General features: G+C 44.4%; 1 protein-coding gene across 2 annotated transcripts in view; it reads left to right on the top strand.

Annotated features, from left to right (window-relative positions):
• The first annotated feature begins 393 nt into the window (after positions 1–393).
• The window catches only part of LOC147423783 (uncharacterized), a 47,930-nt gene continuing 21,067 nt past the window's right edge, over positions 394–27,256 (top strand). For both annotated transcript variants that reach the window (XR_015186649.1, XM_086501991.1), the window contains exons 1-2: positions 394–627; positions 714–859. Coding sequence is in view for 1 of the 2 variants with exons in the window: in XM_086501991.1 (XP_086358117.1) it covers positions 429–627; positions 714–859 (345 nt within the window). In the remaining variant the exon portion in view is untranslated. The remainder of the gene's footprint in view (positions 628–713; positions 860–27,256) is intronic.

Below are 27,256 nucleotides of genomic sequence, written 5' to 3'. Positions count from 1 at the left end.
GCCTTTCACTCCGATGAGAGAGAGAGAGAGAGAGGGAGGGAGGGAGAAGGAGGGAGAGGAGGAGGAGGAGGAGGAGGAGGAGAAGAGAATAAAGTTGTAGGAAACTATCCCAAGAGACCATAAAGATCTATCTGATGAGGAGAGTTGAACTCAAGACCTGTTATATATTAAAGAGGAAAAAAATAAAACATTCCTTACAAAATTTGAAGAGTGCTCTGTTGTACACGGGCTGAAACTCCCTCGGCGTTTACCCTCCCTCTCTGCCGAAAGGAAGTGCCAACAAAACTGCCCCCTTGCTTGCCATGAATTCTGCTTGGCTCTATCTTGTGTTGGTTGTAAAACCCATTTTGCCACTTGTCAATATTTGAGAGTATTAGCTAGGAGTAAAACCAAGCTTATGACAATTCATTGAATCCTGTTCGCTCAGAATGGCGTCGTGTGTGGTTGCGGTTCAATCACATGGCTACTCCAAGCTGGATGCGGTTCAATCACATGGCTACTCCAAGCTGGATGCGGTTCAACTACCCTCTTCTCTCGCGAGCAGCAGAAGCTTCTGTCCTCTGCAGCCCCCTTATACCCTAGTCAGCTCCTCTCTGCGCCTCCCACAGGCTCGCTCACGACATGCAAGTAATGTCTATTATGTGATGAAACGATGCGGGTACTCCCACATTCGTCCCGTTTGCTTAGTTTGCTCTCAAAATGTTTTTTCGCAGCTGTAATTGTCCATGCTTCAACTGGTTCTGATGCTGATGCTTCGCAAGAACAGTCACAGTTTGGGCTTGGCGGACCTGGAACATGGTTTGGATTTGGAAGGCGGCAGGAAAGAGCAGTGGGCCGCCTTGCTATGGTGGGATTTGTGGTAAGCCATACTTATTTCAACCCATAGCTTCTCATACTTGAGTGTTGTATACCTACAATACTTTTTGAAATTTACCAGAAGGCCAGATTTTTTGTGTGAACAAGAGCTTTCCTTGATTTCTAAAGCTATACAATTGGTGGTCATTCTCCGACTCTAACCTAGTACCTACGCCTACCCCTTCTGAAACTCTCACAAAGCTTGGGCTTTTTTGAGTCTTTTACCTTTTCCGAATCAACCTTCTTATTGGGGTTGACTTCACTAACTTGTCAAAATTGTGTTTCTACCTCATCTAAGTAGAGGATCTTCTAAATTGAATCCCCCTATTGGCAATGGGATATGAGTACATTGGCCTGATTCCTCTTGCAAAAAAAGGATCATTATGGAACTAGGACTCTCCTGAATACGTCTATTTAGATCTGCGGAAGCATCAGGGTTGTGCATTTGTTTAGTATGATGTGAGAGAGAGATTCTACTGCTGTAATAACAATCCGGAGAGGTCATTTACTTTGAGAGACAATTTATAATCTGCTTAACGTTAAAGGGTATTTGAACACAAGACGTGTTGAATAACAAGGACGACATCATCATCATTTATGGGCTGCTGCACATCATCTTCAGCCCTATTTTTAGCATGTTCTCTTGGCTGCAATCACCTTCAGGTGCATGCAATGGTTGCCCAACATCTTCTGGCTCAATAACCATTGGCTCATTAAGAATTTCGGGTCTTTGTGATGCATCCTGAGGTTCAATTTCAGAACTAATAGGCGGCTGAACATGCTGGAATTCGACCTTTTTAGAGTAGACATCATTGTTTTTAAGCAGCTTTGCCCCATTAAACACAATATCTCGATTGCGTATAAACCTTTGAAGTTGAGGTAGTGAGACTCTATAGTCCATTTCTCCTTCATCTCCATATACCATGAAGATTCTTTTCATGGACTTAGCATAAAGCTTGCTCTTCAACTTAGGCCTTATGTGCACAAATGCCTCACAACCAGAAATGCGTAAGTGGCCACTCTCCCCCAAATCCTTGAGGGAGATTAGTGGTGGACAACATGCATCAGACACTCTCACACGTCGTCTTATTATTTCTCGTAGCCACACCATTAGACAAAGAACTAAAAGAGGCTGTTAGCTTTCTCTTGATACCATTTTCTTGAAAAAACTTAACAATCTCAGCTGATGTGAACTCACCACCATTGTCTGTACACAAGCATTTCAACTTCTGACCTATTTGGGTAGTCACAAATGCATGAAAAATCTTGAAAGAAGGAAATGTGTCACTTTTATTCTTGAGCAAATAAACCCATATTTTCATAGAAAAATCATGAACAAATGAAACAAAATACACAATTGTCTCACGAAATGGGCACATGGTGCCAACGGAAAGAATCAAACTGAACAGACTTTTAGCACTTCAATAACAACTGAATTGAAAGAGAGAGAGCACACACGACTCAGAGTGGCGGAGTTCCCCCCCAAGAGGGCCCTGTCCCCAAACATTGACGCCCCTTTCGGTATTTCTTTATATTGCTTCAATTGAGTACAATGCCGGTACTCCAATCCGTGCACCTTCACACTGAAGCATGCCAGAGAATGAGCCCTTGCACATATTTAAAGGCCCTTGGCCTTGAAAAGCAGTTACATGAAAAGCAGTCAAACTAAAAAACAACAGGTCCCAAAAGCAGTAGCGCCAAAAGCTGTCAGCGTGTTTTGCGAAAGTCTGTACAACTGCCACATCAGCTTGTACATGCGAAATCCGGGATTCTGTTGTCACGTGACACATCCAACCCTATGTGTCCGTGGACAAGCTACAACATGACCAGGGTTTAGTTCAGTCAAGCCAGTCTAGTATAGGAAGTGATCTGGCACTTTTGTGAGTCTGTTCGCAGACCGTGCATGTCCAGACACTTAGAGTAGATGCATATCCTCTGGTTGCACACAGCATCATCATCAGTATTCCCATCAGATTCCATCAGGATTATTTTACAAGGCAGAAAACCTATTTTTCCTATTGTTGACATTTTCACTTATCTATTAAGTGACTTTTGTTGGGAACTGGGTAGGGCAATTTGACTGAGTGAATATATAAGCAAACCTAGCACTAGCACTTTCTGCCAGAAGAGGAAGAAGTGCACAGGCAAAAGACTTGCAACAGGCATCTCTCTCTCTCTCTCTCTCAAGCAAGAACCTTGAAGGCCTGGCGTTTTCCAACAGTAAAGGCCAGCGTTTTTCAGCAAGAAAGCCAGCGTTTTCAGCTTGGATTCATCGGCGATTTTCAGCATTGATCCAGTGTTTTTCAGCATTGTACTACAACATTTTCCAGCCTGCATAGTAGCGTTTTCAGATGCAACAGACTAGCGTCTTCACAGGCAGCAGATCAGCGATTTCAGCCTAGCAGTTCAGCGTTTTGAAGACATCAAATCAGCATTTTTGCACGTGCAGCATCTAGCGTTTTTGAGTAGCAAAAGCAGCGTCTTGCACCAGCAAGGGCAACTTTTGCAACAGCAGAATTCAGTAGATAAGGAACAACCCAGAATATAGCATTTACAGCCATCGTCGTTGCCATCCTCGTCGTCGCCGTCATCCCCAAGTCTAGATCCACCTTGCTGATAGTCTCACGACTTGCATTAGCATCTTGTACCAAATTGTGCAATCAATAGCATAGACCGCTCACGCCATTGAGAGTGGGGCCCTTGGAGGAGGGTTTGACAACTTCCTGGTGTCGTAATCTCTTCTCTCTCTATCTCTTAGTCTCAGCACCTTCTTTCACAGTGTTCATTTACTTTGTTTGTGATCACTTGCACTCTCTCATAAAGAACGGAAGGCTCTCCCTTCCCTAAGTAAAAGGAACCTTGAGCACAGTTTGGAGCACTCATCTTGAGCAAAGTTAAACATTCACTTCCGGTGCACCTTACATTGATATCAAAGCTTTGACAGTGTTCTGTATCACTCAAGGAAAGAACCACATAATTTTTTTTTTGCTTGTTGCGGTTGCGTATAACCCAAGTTCTCTTGGGCGTGTCGTTTCCTAATCGTGTTTTTGAAGAGTGACAGGAAACCCAAGAAAGAAGGGTTTGTCCAGCCTCCCTTTGTGCCTCTTTTCACTCATTGAGAGCGGACCATGTACTTAGCGGCCGGCCAATCTACGTGAGGTGGAAAAAAGCAACCTTGGTGTAAGCACAAGGCCGCCAAGGGGTGCACCCGTGGAAAGAGCAGAACTCGGGTGAAGAAAAGATACTTCTCTAACACAAGTTGCAAGCGAAAGAAGAACCTCAAGAACTCAAGAACGTCAAGAACCCAAGAACCTCAAGACCCCCAAGAACCTCAAGAACCCAAGACCCACAAGAATCCAAGTTCCTCGTGAACTTAAGAACCAAAGATCACAGTGTATGGTCATCACCTGAAGCGGAATGGATAATTCGCATGGAGGTGATGGGCATGACAGTAGCGAAGAAGAATCTCGCCACCAAGGAGGTTTTTCGGATCCTCCCCCTTCCCCATCTACGCCACGGATTGTACCAAATCCTATGGAGGCTTTGATCAAGTTGATGATGGACATGATGGCACAACAAGAAGCGAATCGCGTTGTGATGGCACAACAACAAGAAGCTAATCCCGTTGCAATGGCACAACAAGAAGCGAATCGCATTGCGATTGCTCAACAAGAAGCGCAACGCGTTACCTTGGAGCGTGAGCGCCAAGAATAACAGGCAGCCTACGACGAACGGATGATTCGCGAGCGTGAACAAGCGCGCTTGGCGGACAAGGAACGAAAAGAAAGAAAAGCAGAAAGAAAGGCAGCTTTGGAGTGTGAGCACGATGATGCGCGCTTGGCGGCCGAAGAAAGACAAGCGGCCTTGGAGGCCGATCGTGAGGCACAGAGAGAATTACGCATCCAAGAATTGGTTTGACAGGTTCTCGCCTCGTAGTCCGAGCCAGCCAAAGATGTTGGTAGTTCATCAAGTGGCGCAAGCCGAGATTCGGACTTCAACAACCCAGTCATAGAGAAGATGATGTTCAGTAAGTATAATGGTAAGATGGATGCTACGGTTATTCATTCTTGGTTGCATCAATGTAATGCTTATTTTGCGACAACTAAGAAGACAAGGAATAGCAAGGTTTTGATGGCAGCTATGTACCGTGGCGGTGATTCCATCAATTGGTACCACGCCTGGCAAGAGGCACAGTTGGCAGCGCACCTAGAGGAAGCCAACGAAGACACGCCCCTTTCTCTCAATTGGGCCGACTTTCAAGACAAGCTCAAGGCGCGGTTTATGCCACCCTAGTACCTTGTACGATTGAAGGACGATTGGTGCAGTCTCAAGCAAAATGCTATGCCAGTTATGTCTTTCTCTAATCGTGTTTTGCAGCTCGGCACTCAATTACGCAAATCGGATGCGGAGCGCAAAGAGGCATTCCTTTATGGATTGGACGAGTATATCAAGTATGATGTCGAGGTGCTCGATCCAATTGATCTCAACAAGGCGGTAGCAATTGCTCTCGTAGAGGAGATGAAGCATAACAAGGGAAAGCCTAAGGAAAACAAGACTTCAACAAATACCTCTCAAACTTCGCAGAACCCTCAGAACGGTAAGAACGGTAAGAATGGTAAGAACGGTAACTCTTCTAACCAATAGTCTCTCAGAAAAGAACTCTCCAAGTGAACCTAAGGGTAAGGCTAACACAATTGCTAAACCTAAGCTCACTCCAGATGAAAAGGTAGAACAAGGAATTTTAGGTAGATACATCACGTCGGAAGAGCAAAGCACTTATTCTAAGAAAGGTCGTTGTTTTCATTGTCACATCAAGGGTCACATAAAAAGAACATGTCCTAAGCTTGAATCGAATGAACCCAAAGCACCCACAAAACCCACTTCCTCTGTCGATGCAATAAATGAAAACACGAGTGTGACCCAAGTCTCTCATGATCCTCCCATTGATGAGTCTCTCATTAAGGGTTCTGGTCATGTGAATGGTCAGCCTTTTGTGATATTGTTTGACCCAGGCAGTATGCATGATTTATTAGTGACTCTCTTGTCAAAAGTGCCCGCTTGGAGGTTCGCAAGAATCTCCTTTCGAGGTGTCTGGCTTCTCTCTCGGTATGGACTCTCTCATCACGCAAGAGTGCCTGGATGTTTTGTTCACTGTTCAATAAGTGTCCTTCCGCAGAAAATTTGTAGTCTCTCCTCTTTTAGGACGTGATATGCTTTTGGGCATTCGATGGTTTCGTGAGCATAACCCTCTCATTGATTGGGCAAAAAATACGTACATTTTCAATGCCAAAAGTGACTCTCCCCTTGTCATTCGTGGAGAGCAAGTTGTTCATTCTCCATCTCTCATTTTAGGCGAAGATTGAACGGATTCAGGAGAAGGAGACTCTCTCAGTCTCGTCTTCTCCAAAGCATGACACACATGATTTGCATGATAATGACAAACATGATGAATTGATAATGACGAGCATGATGATTTGGATAATAAGGACAAGCATGCTGATCAAGATGTGATTTCTCACAAGCATGATGATTTGCATGAAGATGATGTGATTGTTCACAAGGATGGTGTGTTAGTTGATACTTTCTGTAGTGAAGCTAACCTCCTTGCAGATTCGATCAATCACGAAGAACCGATCTTGGCTCTCGAGCCTAGGTCCAAAGAACCCCCACAGGAAGTACTATGTGTTCGCATGATTAGTTAGCACGCATTGTTCGAGTGTTTCATTCGTGATCGTTTCCTGTATTTTAGTTAGCGTCTTTATGTGATCCCTTTCCAAAGGCATGACATATTGTTCACTGAGCACGATTCACTCATGAATGAGCACGGATGTATGCGGATTTCTGATGAAAAGCTGAAAAGTATGCATTCAAGGAAGTCACATTCCATGTCTCTTCCTTGGCATGACACAGTTGTAGAAAGAGCTCAAGAAGGATTGAGCATCAAGCATCGGCATTTCCATTGTGATTTGCTACAGTTGATTGACTTAGATCAGAAAGTCACGATTCGACCCCATTGTTTGCGTGTGTTTGATGAATGGTTTGGCACTCCGTCTCTATGTTCATCTACATTGCATGCATAGTCTTTAGAGAAGAAGAGATTTTTTTCAGTCACTTTACATGGAATGGGTATGTTCATGTTTTTGTGTTGGAAGTGGTTTCATGAATTTTCAGCCTCGGAGATTCTTGAAGAAGGTAGACGCATGATTATAGACGAAGTGGAAGCATTGAAGATGACTTTGTGTCGCTTTCGGTGCGGCCCAAAGAAGAAGGCATTGCAGACCTTTGTGAAGTTCAAGTATCGCACGACCCACACATCAGAGTTGGTCGGCGAAGAGTCTTTTCTAGGATTCCAGATGCAATTGGTGATCTCCCTCGACGCTATACAATTCGGTACCAGTACCTCACTTTGAAAAGGAGGGGATGTCACTTGACACATCCAACCATATGTGTCCGTGGACAAGCTACAGCATGACCAGGGTTCAATTTAGTCAAGTCAGTTTGGAATAGGAAGTGATCTGGCACTTTTGTGAGTGTGTTCGCAGACCGTGCATGTCCAGATACTTAGAGTAGATGCATATCCTCTAGTTGCACACAACATGATCATCAACATTCCCATGAGATTCCATCAGGATCATTTTACAGGGCAGAAACCTACTTTCCCTATTTTTGACATTTTTCACTTATTTATTTAGTGACTTTTGTCGGGAAGTGGGTAGGGCATTTTGACTAAGTGAATATATAAGCAAACCTAGCACTAGCACTTTCTGGCAGAAGAGGAAGAAGTGCACAGGCAAAAGACTTGCAACAGGCATATCTCTCTCGCTCAAGCAAGAACCTTGAAGGCCTGGCGTTTTCCAACATTAAAGGCCAGCGTTTTTCAGCAAGAAAGCCAGCGTTTTCAGCCTGAATTCACTGGCGATTTTCAGCATTGAACAACAACGATTTTCAGCACTGATCCACAGTGTTTTTCAGCATTGTACTACAACATTTCCCAGCCTGCATAGTAGCGTTTTTGGCTGCAGCAGACCAGCGTTTTCATAGGCAGCAGATCAACGATTTGAGCCTAGCAGTCCAGCGTTTTGAAGACATCAAATCAGCGTTTTTGCACCTGCAGCATCTATTGTTTTTGAGTAGCAAAAGCAGCGTTTTGCACCAGCAAGGGCAGCGTTTGCAACAACAGAATTCAGCAGATAAGGAACAGCCTTGAATATAGCATTTTCATCCGTCGTCGTCGCCATCCTCGTTGTCGCCGTCGTCCCCAAGTTTAGATCCACCTTGCATCATAGTCTCACGACTTGCATCAGCATCTTGTACCAGATGGTGCAATCAATAGCATAGACTGCTCTTGCTATCGAGAGTGGGGCCCTTGGAGGAGGGTTTGACAACTTCTTGGTGACGTAATCTCTTCTCTCTCTATCTCTCAGTCTTAGCACCTTCTTTCACAGCGTTCATTCACTTTGTTTGTGATCACTTGCACTCTCTCATAAAGAACTGAAGACTCCCTTCTCTAAGTAAAAGGAACCTTGAGCATAGTTCGGAGCACTCATCTTGAGCAAAGTTCAACATTCACTTGTGTTGCACCTTACATCCGTACATGCTGCCACGTCATCAGTTATTACGCTTTGTCTGTGTGTGTGTGTGTGTGTGTGTGTGTGTGTGTGTTGGCCCTGCTTTAATTTTTAAGGCCTTTAGGTCACTTAGGCCCCATCGGACGTGGTCCCATAAGTGGAACCTATTCATCTCTTATATAAGGAGCCTTTGTATCACAGTTTCAATGAATCAAACACAGAGTTTCCTAAGTCTTATCACTGAGTCAAGTTTAAGTTTCTAATGTCTTAATCATGAATTTAAGTACTCAATTAAGGATTAGTAACTAGAATCCTTATAAGAAGAGTGCCTCAACCCCTTTCATTGTCGCATCAATTCCACGATTTCTAGCACATGGTGGAGCATGACATTTCATCAAAACCCTGAGCCGTAATTGTTTAGTAAGGCATAACTTTCCATGCATCATGCAAAAGTCATTCTTAAGCATGTAGTGTTCATGATGTTGCCCATCAACAAGCTGATCGTAAATTCTTGCAAAATCTGAATCTTCAGCATATTGTCTCTTCATTTCGTCTAGTTCACAATGGTACGGAATTGACACTGCTGAAATTTGGGGCTTTCGTGACAACGCATTAGCCACCCATGTTCTTTTCCCTTCCACATGCACATTGTGAAAATGGAACATTGACAAGATGTTTGCCCATCGCATGTGTTTCTCAGACAACTTTGTTTGCATGAGAAAGTATTGCAAGGTTTGATGATCTGTTTGGACAAAAAAATTAGCCCCTAGCACATAGTGTTTCCAACTAGTGAGGGCGTGAATTACTGCCAACAATTCTTCTCATAAACTTGCAAGTTCTTTTCAGTCTTCAAAAGAATTTTGCATTAGAACTGCACCAAGGCTGTGGCCACATGTATCACATTGAACCATAAAAGGTTTCAAAAGAGCTGGCAAAATTATTACCGAATCTGAAGTGAGCTTTTCTTTCGAGTGTTTGAAGGCTAGAATTTCCTTGGCTGTCCACTTGAAAGTAACTTTTTTCCCTTCGTAGCGTATGGAGTGGAGAAGCAATCTCAACAAAATTTTGGACGAACCTCTTGTAGTAGGAACATAAGCCTAGAAAGCTTTGAATGTCATGTACGGACTTCAAGTCTGGCCATGACCTAATTGCTTCCACTCTGGCGGGATCCATACGTACCCCGTCCTTTGAAACAATGTGCCCAATGTAGTAAATCTCTTCCAAAAAGAATTCGCTCTTCTTTGCATTAATGAGTAGCCTATTAATGTACCCATGAAGTTTCTATGTGGTCTAAATATTCTATCCATCATTCTATTGAGCGTGGCAGGAGCATTTGTGAGATTGAATGGCATGACAAGAAACTCGTAGAGATCAAATGTTGTCCTGAATGCAGTCTTATTCACATCTTCTGGCCTAATGCGTATCCGAAGGTACCCACTCTTTAGGTCTATCCTGATAAACAATGACGCTCCCTCAAGACGATCAAGAATGTCATCTATCCTTGGTATGGGGAACTTGTGCTTGATGGTATTCTTATTCAAAGCGCAGTAGTCAATGCACATGCGCCATGAACCATCCTTCTTTAGCACTAGGAGTACAAGCAAACAAAAAGAGGATGAACTGGGCTGAATCAGCCCCTTCTCTAAAGGCTCGTTGACTTGACTCATAATCTCTTTCTGCTGGATTGCACTAACCTTGTACGGTGATCTGTTTGGTGGACTAGAACCTTGCACAAGATCTATGGTGTGATCCTTAGGTCTCTGATGAGGTAATTCCCCTAGCAAAGAGTCCGAAAAACAATCACGGAAACCACTTAGAAAAGTTGACCTATCGTTATCCAAGGTAGATAAATTAGATACAACTCCAGGTACTTTTTTTGCAAAGATCAAGTACGCAGAAAGACGATTCTTTATTACAGAAGAAATAGCAGAAGCAGAAACAATTGGAAGAGACTCACCAATCTTTTTGTTGTAAGTATCCACCATATTATGCAACTTGTAACACCATGCGATACCCAATAACACATCACAACCCTCAAGTGGCATAATATGGAATTCTTATGCATCCACATAACTTTGAATGTGCAAACGAAGTTTCCCTAGAATGGGAGTAACAAGCTTTGAATGACCTGGGCATGCCAAACATGCTTCACCTGTCATACCCATCTCCTCTGCACGAATGTCCAATTTTGATGCCAATTCTAGTGAGATGAAATTTGCACGGGCTCCTGGATCAAAGAAAACCAATATTGTTTGGTCTAACTTTGCCTCAAGCTCTGCACAACTCTGTGGCATCTATGTTTGATTGGTCACCAACCAAATCTGGGACAAGTTCTGCCCTGGGCTTTGGCTTCTTTCCTTTATGCCCTGACTTGTTATCCTTTTCGTGTGACTTCTTTTGTGGGCATTCATTCTCAAAATGTCCCTCCTGTTCACAAATGAAACATTTCTTGGCCTCTCTTGGAGCTTTTCTTTCTTCAAAAGATTTGCCGAAAAAATGCCTTTTCTATCCTTGTCCTCGCCCAAAAGAAGGTTAAGACTGCTTCTTGGACGTGTTAGCTTCATCAGTGGAGAGTTTCTTTGGGGGAGGCTTTGAAGACTTTGCTGCAACAATGCTCTTTGTTGAAAACTGTTGCTATTAAATCCATCGGAATATCCTTTCGATAGATTGATGGCCACTCTCGCATTCTCAATCAATTGTGCCATATTCATGACAATAGTCTTTGTGCAGTAGTCCTTGATCTTCTTGGGCAATCCGCAACAATACTTCTCAATCTCTTTTGACAATGGCACAAACCTATAGGAGGTTACTGACAACAATGCGGCCTAGAACTGTTTATTGTACTCATCAAGATTCACACATTTTTTAGCATTCAACTCGTGCCATTACGTCATCACATTCACTTCAAAAGTGTTTGTAAGCCATGCAGGTGCAAAAAGATGTTTGAACTGGACCCACGTTGTAGGGGCTTGACCCTGATTCAACAATGTGGTCCACCATTGAAGCGCATTTCCTTTCAAGAAAGTGGCAGCCTTGCGTATCTTCGAAGACTTCGTGAAGTTTTCTCCCGCATAAGCTGCATGAAACTGTTGTATGAAGGTCAAAGCCTTCAATTGATCTTCAGTTCCCCTGAAAGTTTCAAACTTCACTGCCTGTGTCACATACAGATGATGTGGCATGACAACTCGGGTAGAGACTGCGGACAGATGATGACGTTGTAGAATTTTCACAGTTCGCACTGACAACTGATGACGTGGCAACCTGTACGACCCTCTGGCAAAAGCGTTGATAGCATGCTGACGTGGGAGAGCTGTATGGATTTTCTGCAAATTGCGTTGGCTGCGTTTGTTGGCAGATTCTTGGGACCAATTGCTTTTGGGACTAATTTGCTTTTGAGTTTAACTGTTTTTGGGGCTTTGCTTTTGGGGCATCCCTTGTAAGAATAAAAAGGACCCAAGGGGCCTCACTCTTTTGAGCATCTGGACGTAGAGTCTGAGAGCAGAGGACCCCTTCGGGAGTTGTACTTTGGTCAAGCATTAATATAATAAAGAAATACCGAAAGGGGCGCTAGGTTTGGTGGCCAATACCTCTAGGCACGGAACTACGCCGGGCAGTGTCGACTAACTTATTAAAGTGTGATAAAGTTTTGAAGTATTTAAAGTGGTTCTCTCATGTGGTGCTAGATTCCAGATTTGGGGTGCTCAAGCCTGTGACAATGGTATCAGAGCATGGCCAACTTCTCTTCTACCGGGTAATCCGATCCTTTTACCGTGACACACATGGATTCAAACGACGAATCTCGCAAGAATGAGACGAACCCTCTTGACACTTTAGAAACAGGAGACATCACGGGAAATTCAAACGGATCAGCAGATCCCGATTACGGGCCACCTTGTTCTACGGGATATCAATTGATGGAAATGCAGCGTCAACAACAGGTTGATGATTGTGCAAAGTAGATGCTTCAGTTTGCAAAGGATCCCCAGTATGCCAAATTTTTGCCTCGGCACCGATTGATGAGGTGCATTCCCAATGGCAGAAAGCCATCGGTTCCCCAATAAAGTAAGCCCTCAAGAAACCTCCTGCCCCATGGATGTTTACTAAAGATGAACTGGAGGACGTGGGTGAAAGAAGAGTCAACCAATTGTTGGGGGTAAAGAAGAAGCAACTGAAGAAACGTAATAAGGGAACTGACTTCCCTGGTTACGTGGGCCAAAAATCCTCTTTTGAGAATGCCAAAAACAAAAGCGTGTATGCTTCGAAGGATTGTCCAGCTCGTCCTCATCTTCTTCTGAGAGCTCGAAGAGTTCATCCTCTTCTGACTCGAGTGATGAGGACAAAAAGGGCAAGAAGCGAGGAAAGGACCATACGTTATTAAAAAAGGAAGCACTTTTACAGAGCCAATCAGTAAAGTTTTCTCGAAGACAAGGGCAAAAAGGCCAAGGAATTCAAAGAGGGAGGATAGACAGCAAAGTTTGAGTACTTTTCAGGGTTTCGAGATGCTCCCAAGGCTTTAGCCTTTATCCAACGGTTTGACATAGCATTTTCTAGAGGCCGCTATACAGAGCACTCCAAGATTAGACGGGCAACATCCTTTTTGAAAGGCAATGCACGGACATGGTGGTCCACTCTCCTGTTAAGAAAAAGAAGCACCGTAAGAAACTCTTTATTTCTTCATGGCTCACACAAGAATACGAACGAGACGTGATTACTGATTGGAATCATATTCGGATGGTCAAGGCAGAACCTTTGGATACTTACTGTGAAAGATTTTGGGATGTCTTCCTACCTGCTTCATCCTTTAAGAAGATCAGTTTCAAGGAGGAAATTGAGCGCTTTTGCTGTGGACTTTCTAAAAAGTTTGTGCAAGATGAGATGGCTACATAGGGATCTAGGTGCATCAATACTTCTCAACGGATGAGATAACTAGATGATTGAAACACTGTGTTCAATATGAACTAAGTGTATGATTTGTGAACTGCATGGAAATTCCCCAAGATGAATTTGATTTATGTATGAAATTAATGTTTTTTGGAAGAACTTAATGAGATGATGATGAATTCAGAGCAATGACAACTCCAGAATGAACCTGACAATGAAAGGAATCATTAATTTTGAATCACGAATGATCTAATGGAACTATCGTGAGCGCATCAAAAGTTCCTGCGGGATGAGATGGCCACACAGAATGATTGAACCACTCTGTTCAGTATGAACTTAGTGTGCTATGGATTGGGATCCCCAAATGATTACTCGCACACAACAGTGCTTGAGCGCAAATGAAATGATTGACCAAATGGCTGCAGCATTTCGGTCTCCCTAGATTAGAACGAACTCTATGGACGTGATCGCAATATGGGATTAGTCAATCCCACATCAGTGAGATCTGGGATAGATCTAGATGCGATTGCTAAATATGTTGCCATGGTCCTAGATTAGAACGAACTCTACGGACGTGATCGCAATAGATTAGTTAAATCGACATCCGTGAGGTCCGGTGCAGATCTAGATACGATTGGTAGTTACGTTGCTAGGAATCACGATCCTAGATTCTATGTGATGTGATCTGAATGTGACTATCGTCTTTGTACAAGTGCTGGATTTGTGTCGTATAGTGCGTCAATATGTAGAGTTAGTGTCTACTGAACTGGTTTATGGCTTATGTCTGATTTTGCAGGCGTAATCGAGGGCGATTACAATTCTTTCAAGAGGAGGGTATGTCACAAACAGATGATGTGGCGTGACCACACCCGGGTAGAGAGTGCAGATAGACGATGGCTTGTCAGAATTTTCGCAGTTTGCGCTTACAGTTGACGACATGGCAGCCTGTACGACCCTTTGCAAAAAGCGTTGATAACATGCTAACGTGGTAGAACTGTATGGATTTTTCGCAAATTGCAATGGTTGCTTTTGCTAGTAGATTTTTGGGATTAATTGCTTTTGGGACTATTTTGCTTTTGAGTTTATTTGTTTTTGGGGCTCTTCTTTTGGGGCATCCCTTGTAAGAATAAAAAGAACCCAAGGGGCCTCACTCTTCAGGGCATCTGGACGCAGAGTCTCAGAGTAGAGGACCCCTTTGGGAATTGTACTTTGCTATAATATAGAAATACCGAAAGGGGCGCCAGGTTTTGGGGCCAATACCGTTGGGCACGGAACTACATCGGGCCGTGTTGATTCACTTATTAAAGTGTGATAAAGTCGTGAAGTATTTAAAGTGGTTCTTGTGTGTCGTGCCAGATTCCCGACTTGGGGTGCCCAAGCCTGTGAGACAGCCTGCCCATCTTATAATCCTAAGGCTGACTCAAGGAGTCAAATTGTCATAAACAAGTGGCGGTGCTTCGGAATTGACCATTCCAACACTCGCATCATTTGTTTTACCTGTCATATCTGCATTTTGGGCATATGGCTGCGAAAAACCAGCCATACCAAGTTGTGTTCTAGGCATTCGTTGACCATACGCACCCTGAAAACTTGGTTGGACACCCATGTTCCCATACATAGGGTTAACCATGCCTAATTGCATTTTCACAAACACATTGCCCGGCATATAACTTGTGGCAGGTCCAGCCATAGCTTGAAACACTGAACCACCTCCAAAATAATCAGGATATGAAGTAGGTAATGGAAGGGTCTTACGCATAGCCTGTTCATTATACCCTTGACCATTTACAAACGGTTCCTGCCCAGGTAAAGCAAATTCACCATTGGTTGCTCAATCACATGGGCTTTCCCTCCAGCATCATGAGACCTCTGTGCATGGGAAATCTCCTTTTCTTGCAATAGCTCAGTCATGCCTTGCGCCGGAGCGTGAAAACCCTCTGTCGGAGTCTGTAAATCGTGTCTAGGAACCTGTAAGAACTCCTGCATCCTTGGATTGTTGGCCAACCACTGAAACATTTCCATGCAGCTACGCAGTTGAGCTCTAAACAACCTGTCCTCTTCTTGAAGAGTTGAAGGAACTTTCTCTGTGCCATGTGAGGAAGATCCCTCTTCAGGTACTTGGTCTCTCTTCTCTGCCATATTGACGAGCTATGTGTTGCTTTCACCCACAACAATCCACACTGCACTTTTTGAAGAAAAACTGGCTATCCCGTCGGTGGAACCATATAACTGGCCTCTACATAGTAGAGGGCGCATAGAGCATTGAGAAGAAAAGAGAACACGAATGCGTCCAGTGACTAGATCGTCATTGCGCACACGAAGACCGACACCCTGTAGGTCCCAAAGACTGGCGCCCCTTTCTGTATTTCTTTATTCAATTGAAAATAGACAATCCGAACACTTAGACCAAACTCTCACAAGCAGTCCAAACTTGGCGAGGGCTGATGTCACAAGACGGGCACCACGTGCCAATAGAAAAGAATAGACTGAACAGACTTTTAGCACTTCAATAACAACTGAACTGAAAGAGAGAGACGACAAGCGACACGGAGTGGCGGAATTCCACCCCAGAGAGTATTGGCCCCAAACCTTGATGCCCCTTTCGTTGTTTCTTTATATTGCATCAAAACAGTACAAGCTGGTACTCTAGACTCTGCACCTTCTCCAGGAAGCATGCCAGAGAATGAGCCCTAGCCTCATATTTAAAGGCCCTAGGCCCCAAAAGCAGGTTTTCATGAAAAGCCTTCAACCTCAAAAGCTTCTGGTCCAAAAGCAATGCCAGAAAGTTGCAAGCGCAAATCACGGAAATCCGTACAGCAATCAGCGCAAAATGCGAAAATCCGTACAGGCTGCCACATCATCATGTCGATTTTCGAAAATTTGCCACGTCATCAATTTGTGTGTGTGCGGGTCCTGCTTTATTTTAATCCTTTATGTCACTTGTGGCCCCATCGGAGGGGGTCCCCATATGTTGGTAGGAACTCTTCTGTTACTTGTTCTTCTTAGGGTTTAGGCCCCTCGGCCGACATCTGCAAGTTGGCTCCCTTCTTCAGGGCTTTGACACGTCAGCAGTTTGTGACAACTGAAATTGTAGATTTTTGACCCAATTTCGGCGACGTAACGACGCCAAAACCCCTGTAGGTCAAGTACATGTCTAGGACGGATTCCTTCACAATTTAGAAGCTTTCTGGTGAGCTATAACAGAATTTCAGCGTGCTGTAGTTCTTTGTTTTGCCACTGTCGGGTGCTCAAAACCCTGTACTTGCATCCCAAGGAGGCTCCTCTGGTGATTTCTTGCAGTTTAGGTGCGAAACCCTAAACCTGCAGAAAAACACCATTTTGTAATTTTCTGTTTTGGATTGTTTTGAGCGGAGCGAACACGTCTAGGCATGTCCCAGGAGCTCTTTGTGAGATTCTTCATCTCCAGATGCTTCGCACACTGTCTACAGGCTTCGCACACATCACGTGCATTGGTCCTTGGTTGTGGGTTGGCCACCCGTACACCTTCTGGACAGGGATCTCAGGCACACTTAGGGTTGTTCATCACATTTCCCACTTTAGACCTGTTTTGGTCACATATTCCCCCATCTATATTGGAGGGTCATATTTTTAGGTCATTGGGCTATATTGAGGATTATGGCCCGACCAGCCCCTATTCTCCTATATATAGGAGGGGGGGCACCCTCTTTCTCATTGTCTTGTCTCACACCATGTAGCCATCTGGAGTTATTGGGCTGCCAGTCTTTCCACCATCTGTTTCATGTCATGTCTCTTCTCTCTCTCTCTCTCTCTCTCTCTCTCTCTCTCTCTCTCTCTCTCTCTCTCTCTCTCTCTCTCTCGTGCCATTGTCTCTTTCTCTCACCTTTCGCTGCACACTCTGACATGGTATCAGAGCTTCTAGGCTGAGGATTTGCCATCGCTATCCCCTGGGAGGACCTTGTGGCGGATTTCATCGCGAAGAACTTCTTCATCTCCACCAACGTTTTCTGGCAGTGGGGTTTTCTTCTTGGAAAGCTGCGTTTTTGCTCTCAGGCCTGCATGTTGTGGACCGTAGCCTCTTCTGCCATAGTTACATGGGACGGCGGGTCGGGGTCGGGAATGGGGACGGGGACGGGGACGGGACGGCAATAGTCAGGAAACGGGGACGGGGTCGGGACGGCAAAAAAAAAAGAAGAGTTTTTTTGGCATTTTTTGACCTATACACATGCCACACACATAGTGCATCACTTTGACCACAAATTTACACTAAATAGACCAAAGAACATGATTCATATAGACGCAAATGTGCTAATAAAACATCGAGAAATGAGGACCCAAAGGGTGGCTTTTATAGCCATTGGGGTGCTTCAAAGTTCAAACATATGGCTATTGGAAAGAAACTAGCCTCTAGAAATGATCAGGTTTTCAAATTTTTAAAAAAGTCCCCTCCCATCCCCTTCCGTCCCCTGCCGTTCCCTGCCGTCCCGGGACGTTTGCCTGCGTTCCCACTTGGCAGTCCTTTTTCCGTCCGTCCCCACCCGTCCCCGTCCCGGAAATGGGCGTCCCCCGTCCCTAGGGTCCGTCCCCTCCGTCCCCTGTGACTATGTCTTCTGCACCTTTCCTCTGCCATCTTGCTGCCCCTCCTCTGCACCAGTGTTTTTCAGCCACCATTGGCCTAGCGTATTTGTTGCAGGAGGGTCATCATCTACTCTAGTGTTTTTCAACGAGCATCTGCGTTTTTCAGCCCTATGATCTTGCGTTTTTTGGGCAGGACAACAGCCAGTTGCACTAGCGTTTTTGGCAGCAGCAGCAGCTTACCAGCCTTTTTTTAATTTCAAGCCTTCCTCCTTGCTGATCTTGGACAGCCGGAGCCCCGCTCCTTGCCCCTTGGTCTCCCCACTAGGAAGCTGAATAGTTGGTGACTTTGCCGGTGATTTCCCGACTTATTTCTTGCTGATTTTCAGCCTGTTTTGGTGTATTTACAGCCCTCACCTTACACTCTTGGCATTCGGTGATTCCATTGCTTGTCGTTTTGCTCAAACCCTTGCGTTCTCGCGGTGTTTCCAGCTCCCTTTTGCTGCGTTTTCAGGTTTTGGACAGAGTGTTGCTCTTCAGGGGGGGTCCCCATGTCTTGTCTCATGTTGCTACACTGGGTTCCTCCATCTCAGTGGTGATCATCACTGATGGGCTATTGGACGCCCATCTTGTAAGGATTCTAGGTACTAATCCTTAATTAAGTACTTAAACTCATGATTAAGACTCAAGAAACTTGAACTGAACTCACAAAAAAGACTTAAGAAACTTGAACTGAACTCACAAAAAAGACTTAAGAAGACTCTGTGTTGATTGATTGAATGACTTGAAACTGAGTACAATAGGCTCCTTATATAGGAGACGAAGAGACACAAATGAAAAGAGACGTCTCCTGGTGAAGAGACACGACTTTAGACGTAAAGACACATCCTTTCGGCGAAGAGCTGCAACCATTGGGCGAAGAGTTGCACCCGTAGAGCGAAGGGGTACGACCGGTCGTCGAAGGAGTGTGGCTTTTGGCGAAGGGTCGTGACCATCCAAGCGTAGGGGTCCTCCTTGGCATGGCACTTCGCGTATCTGCAACTAGGAGTAGATGTAATACTTCAACATAGTCACAATCGTGACATTCCCTCCCTCTTTAAATAAAACCCAGGGTAGTTGTAGAAAGTCCGAGAGAAGGAGATGTATTGTTGTTGTGCTTCTGCATCCAAAGCTCTTTCTGTTAAGTCCCATGTTATGGCACTGTTATTGACCATAACTATTTTTCCAAACTGTAAACTGATCATATTTGTAACTTGTCTCATCTTTGTCAAAAGTATAAGTATCACATTTGCAACTCGATAATGTCTTTGTCAAAGTCATTTGTAACTTCGAGCTTTGTCCGATAAAAGATTGAATCTGTATCTACTTCGAGTGAAATTATTGGTAAACTGACTTGAGTTTTCTTTTGAGTGAAGAACACTGGTTGGAAATCTGTAAGGTATTCCATTGGTTTGTCTGGAACAGTAAAATCCTCCTGAAGGGATGTCGTAGATTGAGACAGAGTAGTGTTTGGAGGTATATCCATCTGTAAAGGTTTAGCAATAGAACAAGTTGTGTCTAAAGATTCATTTGCAGCGACTAAAGTCGTGCTGCAAGAGTTTGCATCTGATTTATTATTTGCATCGTTGAAGGCAAGGAATAGAGTCTTCAAGTTTGAAGAATTATCATTCACCACTGCATTTGGTATCTGTTCAGAGACAAAGACTTTATTCTGCAAGGACGGTGATGAGGCGAGTTTTTCTACCTGGATCACGACCAAAGAAGGGGTTTTGTGCTTGTCCGTTGTCACACAAGAACTGGAATCTTTTGAATCTTCAGCTTTCTCAACGAGTATTAAGGCTTCCAATTGAGAAGGGAAAGGTTGAAGGAGTTGTTGCCTCTTAGACCTCTGAAGAATCCTCTTGCACAAGGAAAGGATCAATAAATCTTTGATTTTACCACCATCAGATAAGAAAGACTTAAATGTAGGGCATGGCTCGCAAGGGGGAACTTGTCCAACGTCGTGGCATTCACGACCGAGTACTCGACTAGGGTCGGATATATGTGCCACTAAGTAAGTCCATCTTGATATCGCTGATGATCCTTTGGAAGCTTCATGTTGCTGCTTTCGTTGCTGATGATTCCAATAAGAAGTTGGTTGCTTAAAATTGTAGCTTTTCCAAGAATATTCATGTTGAGACTTTTGCTACTCGCACGAAGGTACTTTGTGTCTAGTTGTCTGTGAGAAACCATGTTTTGGGTGAGAAAGCTTCGGTTCCGAAGGCTTATGTTTGAGTTGTTCTTTCTGGTCGACCACTAAAGCGTCGGAGGAAGATGGCGGATAAGCAGCATTAGTCGTCCGAGAAGTAGTAGGACGACTTCGACCAGTGTTTTGCATCTGCATCTGCTCGAAGCGAGTGTGAAGTGATGCGTGGCTCGTGGAAAGTGCTGTCATCTGCTCTTTGAGAACTGCTATCGGGTCCTCGGGTATAGAATTGTTGCCATCTTGTGATTCGGCCATGTTGACTTCTCAGCGAAAGTAACCTATAACTTAAAATAAGCTCACGAACTGATACTTCGAGAGCAGAAACTGCTTCTGGAGCGGGTTCCGGCTCTGGGGTAGGAGAATCTGGGATAATTATCACTTCGGGTGTAGGAGGGTTTTCTAGCAAGTCGGTATCCGGAACCTCGTCTATGTACGAAAGAAAAAGGATGGGCACCCAAAACTCATAGTCTACAGTGGGTGCGGTTCCGATGGCGCACAGAGGAGAAATAGAGGGCCAGCGCTAGAGGGTGAAGTAGTGGGTCAGCGTGGCCAATCTGATAACGCTCGCTCGCATGCATTGTCGGTTTATTTATTTTTCTTTGTTCAAGAGGTGCACTTAATAGGGTGGTTCACATTGGGAATAATTTAAGGGATGGACGGGCATTTTAAAATCATTAAAATTGGAGCTATGTATACGCTGCTGCTGGAATATATTGTAAAACAGCCAGCGTAAAGAGTTGCCGAAGGGGTGCAGCGCATGAGATTTCAACAGCGAATTGCACAAAGGGGTGCGAGCAAGGGACAAGGGGTGACCTTTCACTAATAGGCATGCCCATTGATCTGCAGCAGTCAGCGAAGGTATTCAGCCCAGCAAAGCATGCGCCAAGGGTGCGAGCATGAAGGGGTACGCCATCGGGAAGGGGCACGAACACGAAAGGTTCAATTCAGCCCTTCGGGTTGTGTGGAGAAGGGTGCCACGTAGGGGCATATCACCTTTGGTAAAGGTGCGAGCAAGGGAGAGTTGGGTGGCCTTCTGTTGGGTCAGCGCCCTTTCTATCACAAAGTGATGACGTGGCTGCCCGAAACCCTAACCGCTGAAACCCTAATTCTGCTGCCAGAAAACCTAACTGCTGAAACCCTAATTCTGCCAAAAACCCTAACCTTAATTTTGGCATGACACGTGGCAACAGTACGGACGTCCGGGATTTGCGTCGGATTTTGCGGTGGAATTTGCGCTGGCTGTTTACGGCAGCTTTTTGACATGCTTTTTCTACGCTAATTGAAAGAGAGAGAATGAGAACCTTTTTGCTTTATGTTTACAAGCAAGAGAAAGAAAAGCTTTGTTTGCTTTATTTGCCTCTCTCTCTCTCTCTCTCTCTCTCTCTCTCTCTCTCTCTCGATTATCAGAGACAGAGAAAGCTTTTGCTTTAGCTTTTGATTTTCAGTTTTTGGAAAGCTTTTGGGGCTCTGTTTTTGGCAACCCTAGTACTTTAAATAAGCGGGCTGCCCTCTCATAACTCAGAGCATCTGGACGTAGAGTCTGAGTGTGAGCGCCTGTTCGCACTCTTGTACTTTGAACTCAGATTAATACAAAAAGAAATACCGAAAGGGGCGCCAGTCTGTGGGGCCAATATCTCTAGGCACGGAACTCCGCCGGGCCATTATAAATCAATTGTGAATTGTGAACTGTTTTGAAGTGGTTATTTGGTGCTATCGCGGTAGATTCTTGACTTGGAGTGTCCAAGTCTGTTATAGTGGTTTCAGAGCATGGCTAATTTCTCTTCTACGGGAAATCCGATCCCAAATTTTTTTTTTTCCGCGGCACCTATGGCTTTACGCAAGGATCAGTAGACTCCCTCTGCATCCGGAGATGCGGCGAGGGATCACAACGAAGATTCCAGCAAGGAGTATGGCCCGCCTCGGCCTACTCAGGCGGAGCGACGAGAGATGGAGCGTCGTCAATTGATCGGCGATGCAACAAAGATGATGCTCAATTTTGTGAAGGACCCAAAATTTGCAAAATATATGAGTGAGACTTCTTTTCAAGAAGTGCATGCGCAGTGGTAGAAAACCACAACACCACCCCTGAAATCCGCTCTCAAGAAACCTTCTGCTCACAAGAAATATTCAGAGAAGGAATTAGAAGAGGTGGTTGATGCACGGATTGCTCAGCTTTTTGACGCGCAAAACAAAGCTAAAAAGCACGGTAAAAAGCAAAAGAAAGGCACTGACTTCTCGGGTTATTTGGGACGTCAGTCGACATTTGAAAAGGCGAAGAAACAGAAGAAGCGTGTTCGATTTGAAGAAGTACCCAGTTCTTCTTCTTCTTCTTCTTTTGACAGTTCTTCTAGCTTATCTGACTCGAGCGAAGAAGACTGCAACGGCAAAAAGTGAAGCAAGAAACAACGCTTCGGAAAGGGCAAGAAAAAGGCAAAAAAGTTTAAATCTCGCCCAGTGAGCGACAGTTCTACAGAGGACTCGTCTACAGACAGTTCAGACTCTGACGACAGCAACTTTTATGCAAAGAAGAAGAATTTTTATAAAGCCAACCAATATGACTTTCTGGAAGATAAAAGCAAGAAAGTCTGAGAGTTTAAGGAAGGTGGACAGTCAATTAAATTTGACACGTTTTCGGGATATAGAGATGCATGCTTCGAAGGCTTTGTCTTTTGTACAGCAGTTTGACATCGCTTTCGCGGGAGGACGCTACTCAGAGCACTCTAAGATTCGGAGAGCTGCCTCTTACTTTAAGGGGAATGCTCGAACTTGGCGGTCCATGCTTCTTTTTTTAAACAAGACTGCGCTAGTTAAATGGCTGAAATTTAAGAAGATTTTTATTTCTTCTTGGCTGACTCAAGAGTATGAACGCGATATACGAACTGCATGAAACCATCTTCGGATGACCAAGAAAGATACAGTGGATGCTTATTGCGAGAGATTCTGGAGCTCTTTTCTACCTGCCTCTTCATTCAAGAAGGTCTCGTTCAGAGAACGGATTGAGCGGTTTACCTTGGGTCTACCTACAGAGATCCCAGATCACTGCTTGGAACGAATGTTAGCTTCTATTCAGGAGTTGATGAGTCATGCGTAACGGGGTTTTGCCATTCACTGTGGCAGTTTGACCTACCCCACCGATGAGGTCATGACACAACGAGCCGAACAGACTTCAACAAATGAAAGTAGAAAGAGAAAGAGCAACCCAGAAAAGAAGGATACACGACCCAAGCTTACTCCTCAGGAGAGAGCTCGCTTCATCAAGGAGGGGAAGTGCTTTGGATGCGGGGAACATGGACATATCCCCGCGAAGTGCCCTACAAAGGCACGGAAAGGACAGAATGACAAGGACGACGAAAGGCCTGAGAGTTCGAGAGTAGCTGAGGAACGTGGAAGAAAAGGCAAGATGAAAACAGGATTTGTAACTAAGTCAGACTTTGTAAATAATTATCTAATTAGTTGTGTGCACATTAGAATAGAATTAGCAGTTCTGGGGCCTCAGGTGCGCCCAAGTGTGGGCCAGTGCACCTCAGGGAGACCCTAGCAGAAAATACCCTGAAGCCCTAGCGATTGGGAAGTCGGGTCTTCAATAAAGGGGTAGATAGTAGCCTCAGATTTCAGGCTCAGAAAATTACGCGCGCTAGTGCAAGCACAGGAATGTGATGGGGTCCTTATATTAATAATAACCCTAAGGCCTGATTATTTTACGACCTTAGGATAAGTTAGTTAAAGTATTCTTAAATGATTTGCGCTAGACCAAATGGCCGGATAAGTGCGAACAGGTAATGCCAGAGCAGTGTCGGTACGGCAATGCGCTAGGGAGCAGCTAACATTTTCATTTGTTGCATCTATGTGTGTAGTTGTGCACTTAATTGCACATTTCATTAACTAGCATAGGATTTTTAAAGTCAAAAGTTGAATGGTTTTTAAATTTTAGAGTAAGTGTGCCACTTGGCACACTTTCCCAGGCAATCTCTCTCTCTCTCTCTCTCTCTCTCTCTCTCTCTCTCTCTCTCTCTTCATGCTAGCGCCCCCTCTTCTGGGAGACTATAAGAGAGCAGCCCCTCCCCCTCTTGCCAGGTTGGCAGTGCCTGTAAAGAAGAAGAAGAAGAAGGACAAGAGAGGACAAGAAAGAATAGAGCACGGAAGTCGCTTTTTCCTCTCTCAGTCAGAAGAAGAAGAAGAAGGACAAGAAAGAATAGAGGACGGGCTTTCGCCCCGTTCCTGTGCTTGTAAAGAATTCTCCCTTAGTAATAAAGATATTCTCTTTATGGGGGGGGACCAGCCTATCTTCTGGTCCCCAATGATGTGTCAAGCTTTCTCTCTTTCTCACCAAAGTCTCTTGAGTATATAAATTGCATTTGACAGTCAGTTTTCGCTTCCGTATTTTTGTGACAGGATTGGTTTCAGATTGTGTGGGTACCGATTCCAACACGATGGATGAGAGTACAGAACTTTGCCGAGCTTGGGGCAAAGTGAAAGACCAAGAGGCCCTGATCTTCTTTGATGGAGGAGCCAAGGCCAACTTCATTTCACCGGAATTGGCGGCGCGGCTCGAGATCACTCCCGATCGGATGGGACCACTTGTGGAGGCTGTTCTTGTCACAAACGGGAGCGCATAACAATATAAAATATACTCGGATAAATAGAATTTATCACTTAATACTGAAGCCAAAGAATATAGAGAGAAATAGATAGAGAGAGAGAGAGAGAGAGAGAGAGAGAGAGAGAGTGAGAATATCAACACAGTGCTGGGGACCAGAAGATGGACTGGTCCCCCTCCCTTAGAGAGAATCCTTTATTAGGGAGAATCTTTTTACAAGCACAAGAACCGGAGAAAACCCCTCCGTTCTAGTTCTCTGACTCAATGGTCGTTCCTTCCCGCAAGGGAAATTCGAGAGAGAAGCTCTCAATCCTTTTTCCGTTCGTACTCGGAGTTGAGACTCCGCAGACAATTTCCGAATTCCATTTCCGGAATTCCCAAGCGTAGGCCGAAGCCTTCTCGCTTCTCCTTCGCAATGAAGTACCTGCAAACACACACGCAAACATGCGACAACAATTCGTATGGCGAATCCACAATAGATACCTGTCGCTCTTGCGCGGGAAAAGCGACTTCCGTGCTTCGTAGTCTCGCGATCTCTGGTGTTATCTGGCGGCCGAGTCTTCTCTTGCAGACGTTGGTAACTTTTTTTTCAGTGAGGGCATGTGGTGCTTTTATAGCTCATTGACCACGGCACGAATAGCTGCTCACGTAGAGATCGCGGCCGTTTTTTTTAAAAATTTTTTTTTTCGTTTTTTTTTTTCTTTTCTACCCGAAATAGGGAGAGAGAATTCGCTGGCTGGTTTTGTTGCTTTATTTTCTAAGTGGCTGTCCACTTATTAAGTGGACGGCCGACATATTTTAAAATTGGTATGAACCTGCCCAAAAACTCAATAAAACCTTATAAGTTTAAAACAATGCTTTTCACAACACTTCCCAGGCGTCCCTGGATGCAACCACATGCACAAATGCAATGCAGACATAGATTCCTCGTGGGAAAGCGTTTGCTCTTCCCGAAAAACTCGTTAAAATTTTTCGCTTTTTAAGAAAAGCTTCTCAGAACCCATCTTTATTCTTGTGCTTGCATCTTTACGTGTATTCCTCTTTTCCAGTTCGGATATCCTCTCGACTATTGATATCCCCTTTCCGATGCACCCATCACCCACCTTGTGACGCATCAGGAATACCCATCACCTAGTCCTTTCCTACCAAACTTACGGTACAATCCCCTTCACGATGCTCTATATCACCCATCCTATGACGCATGAGAGATGTCCGTTCTCGGATGGTCGGATACTTCTTACTGATGCTCCCTGTCACCCATCCGTTGTGACGCAGTAGAAGTACCCGTTCTTGGTGGCCTTACAGATATTCCCTTTCATAGTGTTCCCGTCATTACTTTGAATGACGCACTAGGGATACTCTGTACTCGGATGTCTCCAATGAGAAAAACACTCTCACTTAAAATTCCAATTATTCATTTAGAATTATTTTTCTTAGTGTTCCAAGCGAGAAAACCCTCTCGCTTATAAATCCAATAATTCATTTAGAATTATTTTCCTGTCAGATAAAGCCAATTTAGCAATAGTTCTAGCGGCATCCGGCAGCCATTACACCTGTCATTGGCAAACTTCGGTTGCATTGTCACGTGTATTTGGGGCATGAGGACTTTTACATAATGCCTTTGGAAGGTTGTGATGTTCTCTTGGGAATTCCCTGGTACCACAAGAACAACGCCGTGGTCGATTATCGGGCGAGGAAAGCGACATTGACTACAGAGAAGGGCAGAACCATTGTACTTGACATTAAACTGAAGGGCGAGTCTGTCCCTATTGTATCTGCTTCGGCCATTTCTAAATTAATGAAATACAGTCTGTTTGTTTACTCGATCTTAATGAAAGAGTTGAGTGATGAGGATAGGACAAATATGTATAAACTTGATAAAGAATGCCAAGATTTTCTCCACTCTCATGTCGATTGCTTCTCAGAGGGCCTACCAGGCGAGTTACCACCTGCTCGTCCTGAAAATCATACCATTAATCTGATACCTGGAAGCACACCACCGAACCGGCCACCTTACCATGTGAGCCGAGCATAGAATGAAGAGATTATGAACCAAGTGAAAGACCTCTTGGAAAAGGGTCTTGTCCAGCGTCCTGCGACATTTAACCGGATGATGGACAAGATTTTTCGAGAGTACAGGCTATTTGTTGGCACTTTCTTTGACGATATCATTGTTTTCTCCAAGAATGAGGCAGAACATAGAGATCATCTGCTTCAGTTCTTTCAGGCATTACGAGATGAAAAGTTAGTGATTAATGCAAAGAAAAGTGAATTTTTCCTACCAGAGATACACTTTTTGGGACACATTGTGTCAGCAGCAGGAGTGAAAATGGATCCGGCCAAGATAGAGACTATCCGTGATTGGCCCGATTTGAAGAATGCCCATGAAGTAGAAGCTTCTTGGGACTGTGTTCGCACTATAGGCGGTTCATTCGAAAGTTTACAGAGGTTGCTTCCCCTTTGCATATCTTGACACAGAAAGGAGTCCCTTTCTCGTGGGGACCCGACTTTGAAAGAGAAATTGACTACGGGACCAGTTTTGACTCTGTCGGACTT

Source organism: Adiantum capillus-veneris, chromosome 26, assembly GCF_014529385.1.
Source record: "Adiantum capillus-veneris isolate H3 chromosome 26, ASM1452938v2, whole genome shotgun sequence".
Classification (NCBI taxonomy): Eukaryota; Viridiplantae; Streptophyta; class Polypodiopsida; order Polypodiales; family Pteridaceae; genus Adiantum; species Adiantum capillus-veneris.
Note: the sequence above shows the minus strand (reverse complement) of the source record. Positions and strands in the feature narration are given on the sequence as shown.